We start from the raw sequence: 22,858 nt of genomic DNA, 5'->3' as shown, positions 1-22,858 counted from the left end.
GTACTACATCAAGAAGAAGCCCAGCACAGCACGGGGACCACAGCCATCTGGACATTTTGATCGGGGTGCAGAAATGCGATCCCTTGACTTTCAAAACTGCCCAGAACACTCCTCTCTCTCGCTGTCTAATAATCTACTCTGGCTTATTTCTTCACTTCTCCCGGATCTAAATCAAGATGTCGGCTTGAATCTATAAAATAAATTTAACATTTTAATGTAAAAGGACTCTGAGTATAAGAATGAAATGAGCTACAGAAATATTAGCAACATTATCCCAGCAATAGGTAAACTGTAAAACTACATGCTCACTTTGCACTGCACTTGCCATCATTCACATCTACTTCTCATCTCTCAGCCCAAATTAATGCTTTCTAGATTCATCCCTCGCCTTTCCCAAGAAGCTAGACTCTGCCGTGATATTGGAGATTCAGGGTTGACAACAGTGATAAAATACATAGCAGTGCATAAAATTGTAAATGTGCTGTGGGTTTCCTTCTTTGGGGGGTGCCTAAAGATGCCTTCAGACAATTTCCTACACTGGGTAGAATGTACAGAAATGTGCCATGGTAGAGAGAAAGTGAAAAGTTTAGAATCTTATTTGTACAGCAGCATTAGCTACACTTTCTAATGCCTATAGATGAGCAATGAAGAGGTGTAACTGTAGTGTCCAGGGCTTATTACAACAATGCAGCAGTGGAAGGCTCAGGGGTCTCCTAAACAGACAAGAGGAAAAACAACTTGATTGATCTGTACCTGAAAGGGAGTCTGATCACACTTGCTTCAAAATATACTTAAGTACAGTACCAGAGTCACAGGTTGAACACTGAAGATATCTTAGAGATCATTCTGTTTACCCTAATAATTTCAGAAATGAAGAAACTGATGTGTACGCACACACACACATATATGAAGAAAATATATGTATGCGCTGGTAAATAAACAGCTGGCTCCAGTGAGAGCAGCGGATCTTTGATTTGCACCTTTTGCCAATTTACATGGTGTGAATATTCCCACTGTGGCTGATTTCAAGATACCACTGTGATGTCAACTGGCTTGCAAAATTCCTGAAAATTAAAGACGAAGCTCATGAACCAACGTGAGCTAGCTTCCACACACCACTGAAAAATGTCTCCTTAGTAAGACTGCTATTTATTTGGAGATTGCACTCAAAGTGGTTTTTGGGGGGGGTTTGAGGAGATGATGCAGTAGAGGAAAAGGAGACTCAATTTTTACAAATTCTGTCAATTTCTGCAATTTATCTTGGCCTTCATATAAAAGAGACAGAAGCACTCAGATTAGTATGTACAAGTAAGTAAAAGATAATCTGATCACATTCAAATTTTAAGGGATCTTCCAAATTAGGGACTCTGTGTATACACACCTAAATATAGTCACTGACCACGTATACTGGAATCGTTTAAATCACTCAACCCTTTTAAAGCACCCTAAGTTAACATCAGTGATAAGAAGTTGAGTTTTGGCACTGGAGTCCCAGAGGACTGATAAAATCACCTACTATGTCATAAAGAAGTTAGATCAAACTTGGCGAAAGGAGGCTGTGATTTCATGAACCATTTTGACAATGTAAATTGAACTGAAATTGTTACTGCTCAATTTGGTCTGTTTAAAGACCAATATATTGCTTTTATGATCCCAAATAAATGTAAGACAGCTGTCTCTCCAAAACCCGCATTTTTGAGAGAGATAAAATATAATCCAAAAGCTAAGAAGATAAACTAAAAGGAAATGTGTGATCCCATTCTAGCTTCTGTCACTCTTCATGTATCATCTATCAACTGGCTTTAAAGACAGTGAACCTCTTAATCCTTTTACAATCCTGTAAAATAAAATGCCTTGAAATCATATTAAATTAATCCTGGAAATTGGGTTCTAGACTTTCCACACATGTCCTTGATTAGAAGGATTATTTTACTGAGTATCTTTCTAATGACATGCAGGAGGGTTTAAGTACTTACTTTTTGAATTACTCCTTTACAGTCGTGAGACAAGGCCAGGTTTGAAAGAAACATAAAAACCATCTGCTGAACAGCAGTGTTCTCAAGAGGCATCTGGGAAGCCAACTTCAGGACACACAGCATCAGAGAGCTGCCGGGGGCTCCTCTACACGCAGCTTGAACAGGATATTGTCCATAACTTGACCAACAAAGAGAACTGCAACCTTAAAAAGCAACAGCCTATCATAATGTCTTCTCAGTTTCACTGTTTACTTAAAAAAAACGTAAGTGGGAAAGCATATCTGTCTATCAAAGGGCTTGGCCATTAACCTGGGAGCTGCAATTGAGCACTGAAGGCTGGTGCCGGTGTCTACATTCAACCTCATGGAGTCATTGTCCTCATTAAGGGCCTAACCGTCTCAACAGAGCACTTAAAAACACCAGGTTTATTTTTTTAAAAGAATAAAAAAGCATAATAGGTTTTTTAATAGCTCCTAAAGAAGACATCTAAATAAAGCCCTGGGTAGAAGAACAGAATTTTTGAAATGGGAGGTAACTTGGTCTAATGCCTTCATTTTACAGAAGAAAAAAAAAAATGAGGAATACAATAATCCTGGGGTGGAGAGAGAGGACAAATGTTACCAGCCATATATGCTAGATGAAGGTACAGAGCTCAGAGAAGTCAGTGATTTGCTCAAGGTCACACAGCTCACAAGCAGCAAGAGTTAGCAGTGGTGTCAACTGGTTTTCTAGAGTCCAAAGTTTTCTCAGTAAATTAAACAACCACATGGGATTTATCAAGGGAGAAAAATAGTCATCACAGAATTAAAAATACATTTTACTGTACTGTAACATAAACTTAAGGTGCAATTAACTTGTGAGAGTCCACGCAGGGAATCCAGTGTAAGTATAACTAGATCATAATCAAATACCTGCTGTAAAATAAACTCATAAAAGGCAAGTAAACACAAACAAATACTGTGATCTTTCCCGTATTCCCACTGTACAGCAGTATCCAAATATCACGGTTTCCATTAGAGGTTACACAGAACTGTCACTAAATGTTGCACATTTGCATGGAAACAAATCAGCCAGGAAAATAAAAAGTTTCTTTCTCAACTTAGTAACCAACCACATTCTAATATTTATATCAATGTTAAGTCTAAAAGTAACATAGATTATAGTTTCAAAAGATTTATATTGAAGTGGATGTTTCTTTTGCTCACTATTCAGCAATTGATTCGTTTTTTTCCTCCTTACTTCTCTAAACCCTAAATTAAGGAGTGAAGGGTAGGGTAAAGAAGGGCAAATGCAGATGCAACGCCCCAGAGACAGCTATCCTGCACTGGTCACACTGTAAGAGGAGGGGAGCTAGAAGATGGAGCATGAGGACACTGTCCCAGCAGAAATAAGGACAAGGAAGTGAGCAGCAGCAGAATGAAACAAGGAGAACCCTGCACTGTGGTGGACTCCATACACCACAACGAAAGTTAAGGGGTCGAGAGCTTGGAAGTCTGCCTACGTCATATGCCAGAGAAAAGCTGAGTGGGCTACCACTCAGAAACCGACTGCTCCAGAGTGGAGGCGGAGGCTGGTGTCGGACTATCAAGGAACATGCCATCCTCAGCACTTGGTGGTGACCAAATGGGCTCGCGATTGTTTTGAGTTCCAGTCCTTTCTCTGTATGTCTTTTGATATTGGGGGACCCAGTTGCTGAGCTGCTGAATGTTGCTAGAAGAAAGCACACAGACTCGTTGACTAGTTAAACCTTAAATTTATGACCCGAAGTTTCAAATGGGAAATTGATACTGCCAGCAAGCCTACTTCACTTCCCTCGCTCAGACAGCTGTGTCACACCTTCTCTCTCCTCACACCTCCTCCACCCTTGTCTTTGCTCACGCTGAGTTGCTGCCCTCTAACAATGCGTGGCCTATAGTAGGCTCTCAATAAAATATCTGTCACATGAATGAATGAGCGAGTGCCTCAGTGACGTCAAGTCTCACCAGACCAACTGTATCTAGAACTCATCATGCCAGTCTCCTGCTCTAGAATCTATAAACATTTTAACCTTTACTTGGTTTTTAAGGTTGCACATCCTAATTTTCACTCTCTCAATTTTCCTATTAAATTCAATTTCCCAGTGCCATATAATCAGGCCAATTTCCCCCTCTCTATTCCCTGAGCTGAATAATGAATGACTCCTCCTATCTCAACAAACATAGACTAAAACATTTATCTGCTCTTATAATACCTACAAGAAAGTGTGCCTTTAACCAACACACCCTCAATAAGTAGCAGAAACACTTCAAAACATGTATTTGTTTTTCTAGTCCACTTCAACAACATTATGTAAAATTAGTATTTTAGTATATTATTGAAAGGCAGCATGGGGTTCTATTTACCGTTTGGAAAATTTGCAGTATAGACACAAAGGAGCTGAAGGGCAATCTGCATCAGTGAGTCATCCATCAAAAGCCAAGGCCAGAGAGAGTGCAAGACAGGGACAAGGTGAGCTTCCAGAGCTGCCTCCTGTTGCAGGAAGGAAATAAGGACAGCATTAGTCTGAATATGCGAAAATGTAAAATTAAAATTAAATCCAAAAAAATTGCCACCAACATAAGGAGACAAAAACTGAATTTATCTTTGTTCTGATTAGTGCGAGCGGGCAACCCAACTGTGTGGACAGATGCAGCCCCTCGCCCAGCATCATGAGCCCGACCAGTCTCAGGAGTTCCCTCAACACTGGGGTGGCCAGGACATGCAGCTTAGGTAAGAAATGTGGAAAAACAGCTTCTGAACACGCAAATCAAGCAAGACAGAGACATCTCACAACACTGAATAAACTCTTGTAAATGCTCTGCTGTGATTGAGAAACAGGATTTTCTGGCTGGTACACATGCTGAGCACCTCTGCGTTCTCCCCTCCGCCCTCTCTCCCTCTGTGTGTATGTGTGTGTACATATCTGGTACGTGTGGATGGATAGACAGAGGAGAAGTAGATTACTGTTTTTAAATAATTTCAATACAGTAAAATTCAAATATTATGTTAAATCAATAACTTCTTAAGTAACTCAGTCTTTATTATAAAGATCAGTTATCACTGGGACAATATTAATGGATAAAACATAACTATTTGCAGTAAATGCAGAAATTTTTTAAATGAATAGGAATTACTAGGCATTTGTAGACCCATGTGCACGTATGTGAGCATTCATATAAATACATACACCTATACAATTTTATGGAGCATCAATGGCAGAAGAGAGTGGGAAACTACTGCCAACGGTCAACAATCTCCACAGGCTTTGAAGTCACTCCCAGTGTTACTTTCAAGTGATTCCCCACGCTCCCTCCTCTCCCTAAGCCTGGGACGCAGCCCCGTGTTTGCAGCAGATGACCTTGCTTCCTGTTTCAGAGGAGGCAGACACGATCGGATAGAAGCTCTTTCTCTCCTCTGCCCTTCTGTCCACAAAGTCTAGCTGGGTTTCCACCCAGTCATCTTGCTGCCTGGCCATGAGGAACAGGTGTTCGTGTTTTGTTGGAGACATACTCCATACGTGTTTTAGAACATAGCCCTGCCTGCCTCCTCAGGGATTTTTATTCATCAGTTAGTTCTTTTCTTCCTATGTCTTTAATAATTAGCCCCCAAACTGCTCATTTCTGTTCCTATTCAAGCAGTTTACATGTTAGGAGAAACAAATATGCAGGTTAACTTCCTTTAATGCGTTATGTCCTAAATCAGTGATGCTGTTTTTCATGACCAAGCTTCTAGAAAGAGTACTCTTATTGCCGTCACTCACTGTCTCTCATTTAATCTTCAGCTTACTTCAATTTATTTTCTATCCTGATGATGCTAGCAAGACCACTCCTATTTTAGTAGCTGCCAAAGCTCAGGCACAGAGGCAGCTATTAAAGGTCTCTTTTCCTTCATCTCCATGCAGCCCCTCTATCCTGGATCACCTCCAAACTTTCTCCAGCATTCCCTTCTCAGTTGTTTGCTAACTTCTCTTAAATAGTTACATTTTCTAAGGGTATGACATAGGCTCTCACTACACACTCTCTTGGAAAATTTCACCAATAGTCACGGCTACAATCACCATCTACACAATCATCACACTGGTAACTCCTAATATCCTCAGCCTGTATCACCCCTCAGAGCCCCAGACCCATGGAATCTACTGAATACCAGCCATTTTACCCCAAGATGTTCCAAAGACACTTTACACTAACGTGCAAACCGGAACATTAGGATCTCTCTTCTCTACACTTTGCTCTAACACACTCTTGTATTAAACTAGAGCCTGGAAGTCACTCTATGTATCTCTTCTTTCTCCTCAATCTCAAATTTACACCCCACTCTCCTTCCCCTTTCTCTTTCTCCCTGCCTGGGTTAGGGTCTCATCATCTCTTGCTGCCACAGTCCCCACCTCTAACCTCGCCCATCATTCATGTCATTTACCTCACAGCCACCCTGATCTTCCCAGTATGAAAAGTCCCTAACGTCACATATACACAGACACTGCGGTGGGGTGGGTGTGGGTGACTTGGCGAATGACTACAAGAGCGACCAACAATTAGTAATGGGAGCGTGTCGCACACCTCAGGTGAGTGGGAACAGGAAAAGAAATTAAGAATCTTTGCTCCATAAGACTATATTTATACTCAAAAGTAATCTAAATATTCTTCTTGATTTATTCCTTATTCAACAACTTGGAAATGTTGAAAGACTTTGACTTATTGAGAGGTTACACTTTTATAGATGGCTAATGCTTTACAAATGTGAATACTATATTTATAACCAGTGCCCAGGCCAGCCTCTCATAAATCTATACAGGCAGATCCTACCTGGAAAGTGTTGCAAAGTATTCCCTGAGTAAGGTGTCATGGATGAATATTAACTGCAGCCAGTCACAAGGATACCGTTTAGCACAAGGGATCATAAATTTAGTAAATGACATTTCTATTTTGAGTAAAAAGTTCATACACTGGGAATTTTAGTGAAATGTATAAATACCTACTTCCCTTCAAATTGTTTTGAAATGTAAATTGTTAATAACATATCTTGAACAAACTTTTTAAAACAGTTTAAGGAATATGTGTTCAATATGTTCATTTTCCAGATATAGAATGCTTTTTCCAGTTTTATCACAAGTAAAAGCAAAAAATGTAAGAAATTTTTTTCAAAGGGAAGCTTCTATAATTATCTTTGTTTTACTCATTTTCCACAGTATTTCTGTGTGAAAGCTAGTGCTTCAAAAGTGTGATATCACTAAGACAAAGCAAATCAAAGTGTTCAAGACATTCTATCCAGTGTAGCAGAACTAACATAGTATTGTAAATGACAGTGTCAATGCTCACAGACAAAACAAAACATCTCAAGGGTTCCCAGACAGAGGAGCTGAGGCAGCCACACAGGGACCAGCCATGCTGGAGGGCAGACCCTCTGTGAGGTGCACACGGCCATGCTCGACAACAGCGTGAAGCTTTTCCACTCTGAAGCAGGAGAAACACTCCTCTTCTTTCCTTATGGATATAGATACCTCCACTTATTCGCTTGGAGAGTTGTCTGGCAACTCTCTTTGAAAAACTTCTGCCTTCTAAGATGTACACAACCATTCATTCCATCTTAGTAAAAAAAACAACTGAAATGCATAACAGTATGGAAAGAGGCTCAAGTTTGCTTTAGCTGCCAGAAGTCAAAGTTTCAGTAACAGAGTTAAAGTCAAAATGCTGACAAGGACAAGAAATGCCATCAGTGTTGAAGAATAGCAACAAGTTTAGGTACATCCATTTCTGAGAATTAACACTGAGTTTAAGGACCAATCAAGTGTGCACCTAAAAAAAATTCAGTTTTCCATTTTCCCTTCTATATTTTCTCACATAAAAATTAAACTCTTAATGGCTAGCACTGCTATCAAAATTTTGAGAAGTAGCTCTACTTACTTTACATTCTTCATTTTGATAAAGACAGTTTCTTAGGAGCTGCATGGTAATGCTTAAGTCTTTAATAAAACCATCCTCCTGTTTAAACAAAAAGCAGTTGAAAAATGTGAACACAATGACATATTCCACCTCTCAGACACAGTCACTCCCTCTCCTCTGCGTCACATCACAGTGCAGCCATGCCCTCACTGTGTCCGACCACCATAACTCTGAGGGGGCTGACAAGCTAATGATCTCTGAAAGATGACCATATCTCAAGAAGCACATCCACCACGAAAAAGCTATTTCTGTTCTATCAAGCATGGAGGAACTGAGATATGTAATAGGCTCCATGTTTCATCTCAATAATGTGAAGCAGGCACCGACTGGTTTTCAATCATTTCAGGTGTTGACTGACTTTCTCAATGATGAAGTAAAGGGCCTTTGCCTAGAAAGGAAAAAGGGAAAAAGGCAAGAAAAAAAACTGCCACACATGTAACCCCCTGCATCAATGAAATTATTAAGTAAAGCTTTTTCTTGGTTTCTTATCAAGTGGACTAGAAACTAGTTATTAAATCGATTGCCACCATAATGGCCTTAGCTATATACATATACATGCATATTTACATAGTTATAAATACACATTCATTTTCTCCATGAGCATGTGTGGCAGATCTTTTTAATCACAGTCATTATTATTAACCACTGCTATTATATAAAAACTGTTTTATTTCAAGTTTACATGAACATGCAGTTTGAACATGAGTCCAGCAGACTCAGTGCTACAAAGAGACATTCAGAAGTCATGGAAAGAAACAAACAGAGATTAGGAATACCAGCTCTGCAACCATCCAGACACGGGGCAAACACTGGCTTTATCAATCACTACTTGTACGACCGTGTTGTCAAGAGTGTGCATGCGATAATAAATATAAAATGTTTAGAATAGTGCCTGGCATATAGAAAACACTTATATGTCATTGCTAGTGAACCTATGCTTACTTTGAGAGAAAGATTTTCTGCCTGCAATATAAAAAATTTATCACACACACTCCAAAATGTTTAGAACAGCAATATATAAAATATAAATCTCATTTAAAGATCCTTAAGTGAGAACTAAGACACACACAAAAAAACTCCCAAACCCAAACCTGCTAATGTAGAAACCCCATTAATTTATCTGACTGTACCTTTCCTCTAAATCAGATACTCATTTCAACCCAGTACTGGTGTCATTTATGAGCACAAGGACACGGGAGAGATGGTCTCTGAGAGAGCCACCCTTCACCCCAGAACGCGGGGATTCCCAGTCACCTTCTTCCTCAGGGCTGCCTTCCCGGGCCTCAGGGAGTCCAGGTTCAGCTGTGCGTTAATGTGCTTCATCTGCTCCATGCAGTTGTCTATTAGATCGGCTGAAAGACGGAATCCAGAACAATCAAAAGGATATTCCATTTCCAAATAAGTAAAAATCACACATAACAAATTCTCAAAAAATAATTTTATATTTCTGACCAACTTCTTTTTAGTATTTTCAGTGAGAGATTAATGAATCAGAGGGAGAAATCAAGAGAAATAAATACTAAAGCCCCTGTGTTTTCAACTTAGTACAATACTCCCAAAATCTAATTTACATTTTGAGGCATGCATAACTTATTTTAATAGCAAATCACAATTTAAATTAATGGACTTCATGTTGTTGGTGTTCTCTTTCAATTCTAAGACCTGTGCTCCCTCATTCCAGATGAGAAATTACAACACTCTAGAGGGGAAATTTATATGAAAATACAGAACCATCTAAATGCTGTTATTACTATCAAAACTATGTGTTTTATTCAGGTATGCAATATGTGCTTGTGGTTACTAATATTTAATTATTATGAAAATAATGAGTGATGCGTTGCTTTTTAAAGCTTCTCTAATACTTAGATATAGATTCCCTACAGTAAGAATCATTACACAAAAAATAATCTACACGTATAATCTTTTCGTTTTAAAAGTAATGCATATTTACTGTGTTTCTGTACAGGAAAAAAAATCCTATTTTTTTTTAGTACATGGAGATTATAAGTTCTTTACCTTTTGAGTCCAAAGAAAATTAAAAAGAACAAGCAGTAAAACATATGAACTGAAAACATGCCATGAACACAGCTGAGGTGCCGTGTGGCTCACCTTTCAAAGCGAGCTTCTGCGCTCGTCTGCTGACAGCCAGCAGCGACATCAGCGCATCTGCAGCAACTCTCTTCAGGACGTCTCTGGAGGGCTTTCCCTCATAGCACTGCGAAGAGGACAGATCAAACTGCCTTGAAGAAAAACGTAATCTGGAGCACAACTGTTGTGAGTAAAAGATGTGTTCTATTTAAAAAGTATTGCTAGGTTTCAACTATTCCATGAAATCTACTGGAATCTAAAAAATCATGAAGATTTAAGAATGCTCTGTGTGGACAAGACTGAATAAGAAATTTATAACATGGAAAAGACCAACAATCATTCTCAAACACTCATCTAAAGAAAAGTTTCATTTAGTATTAACACTTTGAAAGTTCATGCACTTACTCAAGTTCACCAGGGAACGTGTGTACCTATATATAAACCATTTAAAAGGGCCCTTGGGAAACTCCTGAGTAGGAGACTGTCACCAAATCCCTCTTTTCTTCTTGTTGAAACACATTCCCCGCCCTCAGTTTCCACCCAGTATACACCTGCTCCTCAAATGAGATGGCTCTTTCCCACTTTTATTCTACAGTAATATTTACGTGTCATATGACGTCTTTCAAAAATATATTATTTCTTAATTTTTTGACTTTTATGTAAATGAAAAATCACTTGCAATTTTGAAAACGCTAATATTTTGATATATTTCTTTTACACATTTGAATTTATGAGTTGAAAAAATTTTCATTATAAAAAATTTCAAATATGCACAAGAGTAAACAGAATAACTAACCCCACATTCTCTCTTTTTAAAGATTTTTTAGCTGAGGTATTTTAAAGTAAACACTAGATATAAAATAGCATGCTCCAGTATACAAAATCATAATGCCATTATCATGTGTTATACAATTAACAATAATTTCTTGGTATCAACTAACATCCAGTCCAAACTCCGATTTTCCCTTTTGTCTCAAAAATGTCTTCTCACAGTTGGTTTATTGGATCAGGACCCAAGGAAACCCTCATATCATATCTGCGTTATATCTCCTAAATCTAGATCACCCGCTTTTCTCCCCCGACCCAGAGTTTTCACTGTTACTGTTGTTCCCTCATGTTGTTGAGATGTTGTATACACCAGATCAGCCATCCTACAGAACGTCCCACCTTCTGGATTTGTCTGCTTGCTTCCCTGTCACGGTTTTAACTTACCTTCTTGCCTCTGTATTTCTCATTTACTGGGTGTATTAGCTCTAAAGTCTTGACAAGATTCAGGTGAAATTTTTTGTGGTAAAATTCTCATGTGGATATACACACACATTTTTATTTCAATTTCAAGGGGTTCATAAATCCAGTCTAAGCATCTAGAAATTCCTCATTTGATTTATAAATACTAGATATAATTCAAATTCATAACTTTTCCTTCTAACAGTAATTTTCAAAATGATCCAGCTTTATAACATCATTATTAAAGTTAAGCTTAAGTGATATAATTTTACATAAAATATAGTACAGCCCAATTACATAGATGCAACTCCACTTACCACGCCTGACTGGCTTACACTTGGCGACGTGACACTGCAGGAGCCTGCAGAGTGGGCCCTCCCAGCTCTACCACCAGGGGCAGCAATTCCAACCTAAATATCTCACTTAGGCTGCTGCTTTCCACCAGCCAGGTCCCTATCTGGCCAATGGATTAGATACGAAATGCCCAGGCCCAGGGTGCTTGATAAAGACCACGCTAAGTGTGACCCTGAAGAATGGGGAAGTAAAAGGGGCCGGCCTGGTGGAGTAGCAGTTAAGTCTGCACACTCCACTTCGGTGGCCTGGGGTTCACGGGTTTGGATCCTGGGTGCAGACCTAACACCGCTCATCAAGCCATGCTGTGGTGGCCTCCCACATAAAGTAGAGGAAGATCTGTACAGATGTTAGCTCACCAACAATCTTCCTCAAGCAAAAAAGAGGAAGACTGGCAACAGATGTTAGCTCAGGGCCAATCTTCCTCACAAAAAAAAAGAAGAAGAAGAAGGGGAAAAAAGGCAGGGAAGTATTATAAGATGATGAATACACTTGGAGTATAATCACTATAGTTAACTATAAGAATCTTAAAACTTAATCAACACCATTAATAGGAAAATTGCTCTCATAAACACATCCGTAAGGTTTTTGTTTTGTTTTGTTTTGTTTTGTTTGCTGAAGAAGATTCGCCCTAAGCTAACATCCGCTGCCAATCTTCCTCTTTCTGCAAGTGAGCTGCCACCACAGGATGCCCAGAGACAGACAAGTGGTGCAGATCTACACCTGGGAACTGAACCCAGGCCGCCAAAGCAGAGTGTGCTAAACTTTACCACTAGGCCGCTGGGGCTGGCCCCACACATCTTTATTTAACCTACATGTATTAGTGACTTGAGAAAAATCAAACTGATCTCATTAAAAAATACTACTCATCCACTATCTGTAATGAGGGGAAAAAAAAGAGGTAAGACCTCTAGGGAAACAGTTGTGCACATGGATGTGTCTTTTATTCCCTCGTGAAATCTCATTAAAATGACAGAATTGGGATGAAAGACAAACACACACAACAAGTTTGGAAACTAGAAAGCAGACGGAAGAATGGCAAACGTGTCAGCAGGCTTGAGAGTTGTGAGCGGGGAAAGCCGGGTGACCACCCCAATCTGTAATTGCCAACAGCTCGGGAAATCTAGCATCAGGAACGGCTGGAAGTGAGAGTGAAAATCTCTGAGAAGCAGTTAGATGACAGATTCTGTCCACCACCAATCTCTGTGCAGCCAAGCCTCTCTTCCTCCCCAACCCTTGCAAAAACTGGACGTTTAGTCTCTGGAGGGGATGAATTACGAGCATTCTGAATTGGTAGAGACCAAGCATATTTGTTAGTAAGGGTATTCTACAGAAAACAGGAAAGATTAAGTGAAACTGTGCAAATTAAATTCTAAGACCCCAGCTCTCTTCTCCTACTTTGCTGCAAAACACTTGGCAGTGTGGGTTTTCACCTCCAGGCAGGAGATCAGAAGACTCTTCTCTAGGGAATCTGACAAGCTCAAGAAAACAGGGGCACAAAATGACCAGCCAAATCCCCTTACACACTACAGCTTGCAGTTGACAAGCTCCACTCAGATGCTCGGGGCTTCCGATCCACTGTAAGTCTCCCAGTTTTAAACACAGCACACAATCAAGATCACCAGACACCTGAGAATAGCCACCAACCAGAAAACAGAAATCAAAATAGAGAGAGAAGGAAGAAAAGAGAAATTGTATAGGAAACAGAAAACTTAACAGGAGTTCCAAACAGAGAGAGTTTGGAACTTCACTGACAGTGAAGAGCTACAGAACTTCTGAAACAGTTACAGAACAGGAGTTTACAGACGGAAAGGACTCCCCGAGAGCCCAGCACAGCAGACAAAAGAGACTCACACCCAGGTGCTTCATCAGGAAAATGGAGACTAGAGACAGAAAGAAGATTCTAAAACTTTCCAGGAAAGAGAAACCAGGGATCCTAACGGCCTCAGAGCTCTCTACAGTAACAGGAGAAGTTAAAGGGAACAGACAACACCTTCTAAATCCAAAAAGGAATGATTTCCAATCTAGAATTCTCACTTGACCAAACTACAAATTTAATGTAACGGTAGAAGAAGACCTTCAGATACGTGGAATTCAAAAAGCCTTTTCCCTAGAAGCTGCTGGAGAACACACTCTACCAAAAGGAGGGCGTGAACCAGGAAAAGAGGACATGGGACAGGGACACGGGAAATCATAGCACAGAGAGGTAAAGGATTTCCCCAGGAAGAAGGGGAACGGAGCCCCCAGAATGACACTGGGCACTAGGAAGGTCAGAGGAAAGTGGGAGTGATTTCTTCTGGAAGATGAAGCTGATATAAGTTCCGACATTTCCGAATATAATGAGAGGACATTCGATTGCTGGCAAAGAGCATAGAGTTTATCAGTGATAACAGAAAACTCAGCAAATTAAAAAATAATACAATTGCCTCTAAGGAAAAGGAAAGCTGTGCAGGAAAAGAAAGGTAAACCTGCAGCCAGTTCAACTGTACACAAAGTTTTCCCAGATTTAACACTGCATGCTGCCTACTCTCCCATTCAATGTGAAGACAGGTAACACGGGGGAGTGAGAAGGGAACCCGCTGCGGGTGGGTGGCAGAGGGAGGAGCGGAAAGAGAGTTAAAGTCTCATTTTCTACAGTAGGAAATCAACAGGTAATGTCCATAAGGAATAATCGAGACAGAAATACATGCATGCTATTTAGAGACATGGAAGGTAAAGTACGAAGTAATAAGCTGAAAGAGGTGTAAGCAGTCACCTCTGAAAAGAGAGAAATGAGGCAAGAAGGCAGAAGTCCCCTACTTTGGGTAAAAAAACTTATAAACCTGTTTGACACTAAAATGTGTACAGGATAAAACTGACATGAAAGCCCGAACTAAAAACAAACAAAAAAGAAATAAACAGGACTAACCTATAGCAAATCCACACTTTTCAACATACACTGAAGGTCAGAGCTCAGGATGGGATTTCTATTGTTTCCCAAGTAGCTCACAGCGCAGTGCGCCCTGAAAGCAGCCGAGTGTAGGTGGACAGAGCAGGAGCGCAGCCGATGCCTGGAAGCTTGCGGCAGGAGGGCGGGGCTACGAGTCCCTGTCCCAGGGCTGAAGCGACAGACACCTAGCCAGGGGAGGATACAGACCCACGAAAGAGGAAAAACACATCACGAGGATACGGAGCAAGACACAATCTGTCCTTTCGTCACCCATAGGTAGAAAGAAAATAAGAGGACTCAGTGAAGTTTATTTAGATACTATGCTCTTTGTAGATCCACTTCCTTCTATACGCTAAGTGATCTAGGAATTCTGGGTCAAAACTTTTTGCTTTCTTTCCAAAAGGTACTAATGTAAAGAAGAGGCTTTTTAATTAGAGTGAACATTCATTAACACGGCAGTATCTAAACAATAAGCCTTCTCTCCAACAGATGTACTCTTGAATTTTACCACTCACTAAACACCTAAAATGTGACATTTAGAATTTGATGTTTTCTTGGATTACTAACCTTAGACATCAGATCAAATATAAGGAGTAAAAATAATTCAACATATCAATTACAGACAAAACCTACTACTATAGAGAGAGTTTTTATTAATCTTGTTATCTATATGCATTTGCAAATGAAATATATTGAGTATCTCAGTAGGCAAGGAAAAGTCTCCATTAAGTGAAATGTATTCAATATTTCATGGTCAAAAGACAGTTAATAGTTTCCTAGAGAATACTCAAACCCTGAAACCTCCTCAAAATGGAATTATAAAAAAATTAATTTACACATTATTTAAGACATAAGTACCAAACGCAAACTCTCAACATGTATCCCCCATAGGATACTGCTGTAAAGCATCCATTTAAAAGATTCTCTGCCAAGACATTTTAATTGAAGTTACAATATAATAATTTATGAGGAGGATGGAAAATTTCAGAGCCAGCTGAAACTTAGCAATAATGTAACACGATCCTCTCATTTTGCATTTAAAGAACTGACTCAGAAGAGGTTCTGTGCTATGCCTAAGGTCACACAGCTTGCTATTTTTTGAGTACAGTTTTTGAGTGCAGTTTTACATTTGAATTTTGAATTCTAGACTGCTATTTCTTCTGATAATTTTAAGATTATAGTTTACTTTGCTTCACATAACACCTGGCACACCTACAGCCTAAATGGATGTATATTACTTATTATAATGTGCTGCTGTTTAACAGATTCTAATAATATTTTAATTCACATATCTTTACATAAGGCAGAGTAAGAAAACAGTGTTTGTAGTTTAATAATCTCATTAATAAATGTCCCATCTGAGGGCAGGCATACATTTTCTCATAAGCGTGCCATCCGTACAATTCTTGTCTTTACTTGGGTTGTCTTAAACTCGCCTGGGCCCTTCTAACAAGCGTCACGTATTCGTTATTTTACTGCTTACATGCACAAGAAGAGTCTGATTTACTAGGAAACACAGTTTAAATAACAGGGTAATGTATACATATCCACATGGAATACTTTCTATCTTTTGTAATTTGGAAGAAATGGAGAGGAAAATTAGCTAATCATTAGGAAAATCACTGAGATATCCTGTGGCTCTGGGGCGCCTCCTTTTCCTTGGCTAAGAAGATAACAGCAAAAGATTTATAAACAATAACTTTTATAATAAATAATATTACAAAATATTAGGGAAAACAACGGCAAGGTAAATTTAAGCAAATTCCTGTGGCACAGTTTTTCCTACATACAGTATCTTAATCTGGCTCATCATCCCTATGTGGACCCATGTTTATCAGGAGTCTAATAGTGGTTCCTTGAAACACACCACCACTAACAAGCAAGAGAAAATAGCTGGGAAATAAAATAGCCTTGGCCTGGAGGGCTGGAGGTCTTTAAATTTCCCAGGTCTGGGAGGACTGGCCGCAGGAGCCATGGTCACGGCTGTGGTCAAAGCTGCCAGAGCTCGTGGGCATTCTGGCCTGGGCAGGAGAGGGGCCAGCATGCTCCCTCACGGAGGGAAAGAAACTGATGCGGGGCCCATGAGTCATTTAAAGTCCTTGAAGAGGAAAGCACGGTGCCTTCCCCAGGAGAAAAGTGTTCCGCCAAAGCCAGGAAATTAAGAACGCTATTGCATCAGGGCTGGGAGAGGACTGTGTAAAGGCTTGAATTTCAGTTTTCCTGCTTATAATATTCCCTGAAGTACAAAATCGGACTCAGTTAATCGATGGAGAACAAAGCCTGTTGTTCTGACGGTGGATGAGGTAATTGGGACAGTTTCCAGCTTGGGCTTGAAACCAGGAAAAGTTGAGTGGAATGTGTGAGGTCGTAGTTTCAGGGAAGCTCTGGCCTCCCAAGAATAAGCGACTTCAAGAAACACTTTCTTCAAGAAAACCTTTCTCCCCCAGAGATCCAGCTTCTGAAGGAGCTGGTGGAAAAGAGAAAACTCTGGAGACCCCTTATCAGGCTCCTTATCTGTGCTTCAAAGGCAAGTATAGTCTTGGGCAAAAGCCCCCGGAGGAGCCCGTGACCCTCCACAGGTAGGTTTGAGCTGGACCAGGGAGCTGTCTTGGCCGCTATCAGCCTTGTCTGCATTCCAACACAAGCAAATTCCAGAAAGATCTGCACACCCATGACTCTCACAGGCAGAAAATGGGCAAAAATCCCCAAATCCTAAGGGACTATAACCAGTTGGCAGACAGGAACAACCTTCCGTCTATAAAAATGGCGGAAGCAAACCCTTCAATGCGCAAGTCCACTAATTCCCCACCTTTCAGTGAGAAGACAAAACCATAAAACCATATGATTACTAATAAGGAGGATATTTCTTAATAGTGAAAAATCTGGTAATATTCCTATTTGTAAAAGATAATTGTGCAACTTAGGAAACACTTCTAGCTTTTTTTTAAATTGTCATTTATACAATAACAATACCCAAGTGATTTTAGAATGTTTTTTTTTTTCTGCTTTATCTCCCCAAACCCCCCCTGTACACAGTTGTATATCTTAGTTGCAGGTCCTTCTAGTTGTGGGATGTGGGATGCCGCCTCAACGTGGCCTGACGAGCAGTGCCATGTCTGCGCCCAGGATCCGAACCCTGGGCCGAGGCAGCCGGAGCGCGCGAACTTAACCACTCGGCCGTGGAGCTGGCCCCTAGAATGTTTTTAATGAAACAAAATTCTTAATTCATATTTTACGATTGCAAAAAATAAGTTTATAAGATAAAATAATCAGCAGGGTTTGGAAAGGGGATGTTTTCTCACAAATGTGCCAACCAAGTCTGGCTACCTCTATACACATCACCACCTTAAATATATGTAGTTCATTTATATAAATCAAACGTGATTTAGGTAAATATATTTTCAAAGATGTAAACATGTCTTTAAAATGGCAATAAATTATGAATTATACCTGCGTTCCTAAAATATACCCATTTTGGTCATGATACAGCACACTATTTTGATAAATTGCTGGATTTACATTATTAATATTTCATTTTGAATTTTTACAACATATTCATTAAAGAAACTAGTCAAGAGGCCGGCCCCATAGACGAGTGGTTAAGTTCGCGTGCTCCGCTGCAGGCGGCCCAGTGTTTCGACGGTTCGAATCCTGGGCGTGGACATGGCACCGCTCATCAAGTCTCGCTGAGGTGGCGTCCCACATGCCACAACTAGAAGGACCCACAACTAAGAATGTACAACTATGTACCGGGGGGCTTTGGGGAGGAAAAGGAAAAAAATAAAATCTTTAAAAAAAAAAAAGAAACTGGTCAATATCAGAGGGGTGAGAGTGGAGAGGAGATAGTTAACTTTATATAGTTCCTATTATTTAAATGGTCATAATGAGCATTAATTATTTTTTAATTCAAATGATTAAAAAGTTTTTTATAAAACAAAGACTAAAAGTCAGTTCATTTAAACACTAAACCAAGTTTTGAAAAATCAAGAAATCATTTACCTGAATAATTACTTCATTAAGTCGTTCTAGAGATTTCTGATTTTCCTGAGTTGTATCAAGAAGTGAAGTCATTGTTGGACTGTGGCATAAACTTGTTTTATCCTTATCCCGGAGATGCCTTTTTGCTTCTTCAGTCAAGAGAATAGAAAGGAATTGCAGGCTGGCAGTAGAGAGGGTAGGGCATGTGGTAGACAAGCCCACACATCTGCAGAACATATCTAAAAGAGGGAATAATTCCATACATAAATGTTTGAAAAGTTCTTCAATATCAAAAAAGTGAATTAGATTGATCTGAGTAATTAAGTTTATAGCTTTTTCATTTCTAATGAAGTACAGCTATCAATAGGTCAAGGAGCACAAGAGTAACTCGATTGTTTAAAAGCAATGTAAACGGTACTAAAACGACATACTGCGTCAAGGAATGCATTTAATTTTCATTTCCTTCTTCTTATATGGGTTCTTTGTTATATAAATGAGTATGACAGTGTGTGTGTGTGTGTACAAATGCATATATACACAATATGTGCTAAGACCCAAAATAAAAGAATTATATATAAATGCGTATCAATCCCTCTATGGTCTACTGGGATCCACAAAGTCTTCAGAGTTTTTTGCTTTTAATTTCAGTACTAACCTAAGAAAAAAGCTAATGTAACTATACTTTGGATTATCTAGATTACCATTTGTACATGTGACTGTGTTTCTATTTTTAAGCAAGCTGATGCCAAAGAGGACTTAAGACAGAATGCAGTGTTGGCGTGATGTAGGAACAAAGGTTTCAGGGTAGTTTAGCTAGAGAACAAGAGTGGTTATGAACTGATTTCCAAACACCACAGAGTGGAAAGAATGGGCAAACAAACTCAAAACAAGCTACAGTGAATCAGTCATTATTAATTTCCTGTTGTGAGCACTGATTTAACTTAATCAAAAGAACATTTGCTGCATTGCATTAATTTTATTAATTTGATAGCATTGGTTTATAATTTTGTTGTGTTTCATTTATTTTGGATTTATACTTGTGTGAGTTAAAACCATAAGAATTTCCACCTAGATTTAGGCTTACAGAAATTCTTATGTTCTTAAGTAACATAAAAAAAATAATTTACAGCAGGGTTTCATGAAAATTATGTTCATTTAAGTGATGTCTAAATATTGTCAAGTCTGAGAAGAGATTGTTATAGATGCTGTAAGTTATCACGTTTTAAATGTGTACAAGCACATGGGATGGAAAATGATAAGGAGAAAAAAAACCAACCAACAAACAAAACAACTCCACAGCAAGGAATATCAATGATATTTTTATTAGTTTTCATTAACATTACTATTATCAAAGCTACTATATAGTAGGTTATTTTTGATTAGCACTATTATTATATAAAACTGTGTATGTATTTTGTAGAAAGATTTTGAACTTAATACGTCTTTATTTTATCACTAGGGAAATAGTGTCAGGTAAATAGGCTTAAATCAAGGGTTAGCAAACTTTTTCAGCAAAGGGCCAGGAAGTAAATAAACACTTTATGCTTTGTGGGTCATAAGCCTTTGTCACAACTACTCAGCTCTACTGCTGTGGCATGAAAGCAGCCACGGGCAATAAGGAAACGAAGAAGTGTGGCAGTGTTCCAACAAAATTTTATTTACCAAAGGAGGCAGTGGGTTTGATTTGACCAGGTGGCTTCGGTGCCCCATATGAGTCCCATAAAGCTTCTTGCTTTATATTATTAATGATTTAGGTGGTAAACTGATTCCCCCCGATGGATGCAAGAGGAAAATCTCCATCTCAATCACTCCACCAGTCAATTGCTTTCAATTTTTATCTCTTTTAACAAAATAATCATCTCTAAATGGACACTATTCCCCTTAGGGTACACTCAGAACTCCCATATCCAGATAATCAACAATCTTGTTTCTTGTTCAACATGTATTTCGCCATAAATCTCACTTCAAAACTATGACTCTGGTACCAAAATGCATCTTATATCTAAGTTGAGAGAATGACCAAATGATAAAATGAAATCTGAAAAAAATATGTCAACTGAATTAGTGATAACTTGGAATCTTAAAAGAACTTAATTTTGAGTACTTTAAAACTGGTAATTTAAACAAGGTAGCATAAATGTTATTTATAAACATTTATGTTAAAAAAGTCTTCTTGCAATGCTAAAATTTAGAAGAGGCTTTATGAAAAATTATGGACAGTAGTTAATTTAAAAATAATCATTTGCTTATTCTAGTAGACAATTATTATACGGAAGACATCTTATAAAAATAATTACACTATACTCTTGGCATTTCTGTGCTATAAGAAAATCCTTGTGTCGTGAGAGAAGACACTATTTTTGTTACAACTTTCCATGTTAATGCATACACAGGATTTTATGTATGCAGATTTACCCACTTTCAGTGCATACATATGAGGAAAGAGACTGGTTTCCAGACCAACACAAGTAAATCTATCTCACTGTTTTATAATCATGTCACATGTATCTTCATAACACGGCAGGCTTTTCTTACTTGTTTTTATGGTATCTTGAAATGTGTTTCAATTTTTCAAAAATGCATTTTTTGGACTTCTCAAGAGCACTGCAAATTTCTCAAACCAAGCATCTGGTTTCTCTTTCATACGCCATGCCATAAAATTACTTAATTTTAGGGAATACATATATATATAAAATCATAGATAAGGATTATCTTAATTTTCATTAGCAGAAAGACCACAAGCTCAGTAAGAGTAGCTTCTTACCGATCACGGCCACCCAGTGCTTGGCCAAACCCATCGTAACAGATGGGAGAGAGGCAGCCCCAGCTTTCCTCAGGAGTGTAGCCAGAAGGTTAAATAAATGTGTCCATGTCTGATAAAAAGCCGATATTAACTCCACATCTATAAGTTAATCAAAGCATTTCAAGTTATAAACACAAAGAAGACAAAGAACCTTTTAAAATACAAAGCTCAAGACACTTCGTCGCACTTAAAATAAGAGGTATGTACTTGTCAAATGAAGACAAATTTAATTCAACATGATCCAAAATTTATTTCAATTAATTTCTCTTTTCCATTGCTTCTTAAAGATGTCTTCCTCACCCTCCTATAGACAAATAAATATGTACTCACACATGCTCCTCTTATTAAAACATATTCAACAGTCAGAAAGTATGACAAATTGAATATTAAGCTATAACTTCAGAATTACAGAGGCACATTGTAAAAGCAAGTCATTGTTTCTCTTGTTTTCTTCATCCTCTCTAGCAGCTTCGTGCAGGGATGAAAGGGGAAAACAGAACATCCCAAGGTCATGGCAGAAAAGAAAGGAGAATTTCTTTGAAGCACCGAGAAGAGTATTGCTCCACAAGGAAAACTACGATACAGAAGAGGATTCTTCAGCTCTGCCTGTGGCTAAGGATGCAGCAATTAACCTTCGAGAGTAAAGATAGCTTTCCCTTCTCCTTATTTGGCAAATGGGAGCTGGAGAGCAGTGGCTCTCTTAGCACTGCCTTCTCTGACCACACCACCAGCAGTGTTTGCCAGCTTTTGTCAAACTCCATTACCAAGCAAACCAAGGGCTTCCATCTTAGTGTTCTTCAGCACCCGTGAGGCAGTTGGAAAGGGCACCTTCCAGGGAGTTAGGATTATAGCAATTCTTGGTGCTTCTCAACCTCTTCGCCATATTATCAGCTCTATAAGGAATCTTTTTAGACATATTTCCTCATCACCAGCCCCAAGAAATATTAATCCCACAGATACTAAACCTCTGTTTATGTACTATCTGTATATCTGTACTTTTAAAAAGAATAAGTATAAAGCTTACTGATTTTACTCAATACAGGCTTAAGATGGCCAAATAAATATTTAAGTGGAAAGTTAAATTAAAAATTAAAAAACTATTAACACTTAATTTTATAACTGTGCTTGAATAACTTTTAATTTACTCATATAAATTAAAATGTATCAAATTACACATGAAATTAGCAAATCACATACATACAAACTAGAGATATAACCAATTTTTTATAAAGTCATTCAAAACTGTTATTTTTCCACAAAAAAATTTTAATTAGTTTCTTAAAAAAATTTCAGTGAAGTTTTAACTTTTGCTAGATATGAGAAAATTACTTTTAACTTAACCACGTGTTAGATATACATTCAGATATCGTTGACATTTTTTCTTTTTAGCACTTGACATAATTAATGATGGGTTAAATAACTTTTACATAATTAAATAATAAAATATATACACTTTTAATTTAATTTTCAAAGCCCAAGTCACAAAGAAAAGCAAGAGAATCAATAAAAACATCCATGAGGTAGGAGCCGGCCCAGTGGCACGGCG

The 22,858-nt window shown here is 38.6% G+C and overlaps 1 protein-coding gene across 1 annotated transcript in view; it reads right to left on the bottom strand.

The window, feature by feature from the left end:
* Positions 1-22,858, bottom strand: part of RTTN (rotatin) — a 150,675-nt gene that overhangs the window by 8,591 nt on the left and 119,226 nt on the right. The window contains exons 39-45 of the mRNA XM_046671888.1: positions 21,274-21,411; positions 18,531-18,748; positions 10,046-10,151; positions 9,191-9,288; positions 7,898-7,975; positions 4,358-4,484; positions 1,977-2,179 (exon numbers count right to left, since the gene is read on the bottom strand). Of these exons, the coding sequence (XP_046527844.1) occupies positions 1,977-2,179; positions 4,358-4,484; positions 7,898-7,975; positions 9,191-9,288; positions 10,046-10,151; positions 18,531-18,748; positions 21,274-21,411 (968 nt within the window). The remainder of the gene's footprint in view (positions 1-1,976; positions 2,180-4,357; positions 4,485-7,897; positions 7,976-9,190; positions 9,289-10,045; positions 10,152-18,530; positions 18,749-21,273; positions 21,412-22,858) is intronic.

The sequence above is a fragment of the Equus quagga genome, chromosome 9, assembly GCF_021613505.1.
Source record: "Equus quagga isolate Etosha38 chromosome 9, UCLA_HA_Equagga_1.0, whole genome shotgun sequence".
Classification (NCBI taxonomy): domain Eukaryota; kingdom Metazoa; phylum Chordata; class Mammalia; order Perissodactyla; family Equidae; genus Equus; species Equus quagga.
The sequence above is the reverse complement of the archived record's forward strand: the minus strand, read 5'-3'. Positions and strand labels throughout refer to the sequence as shown.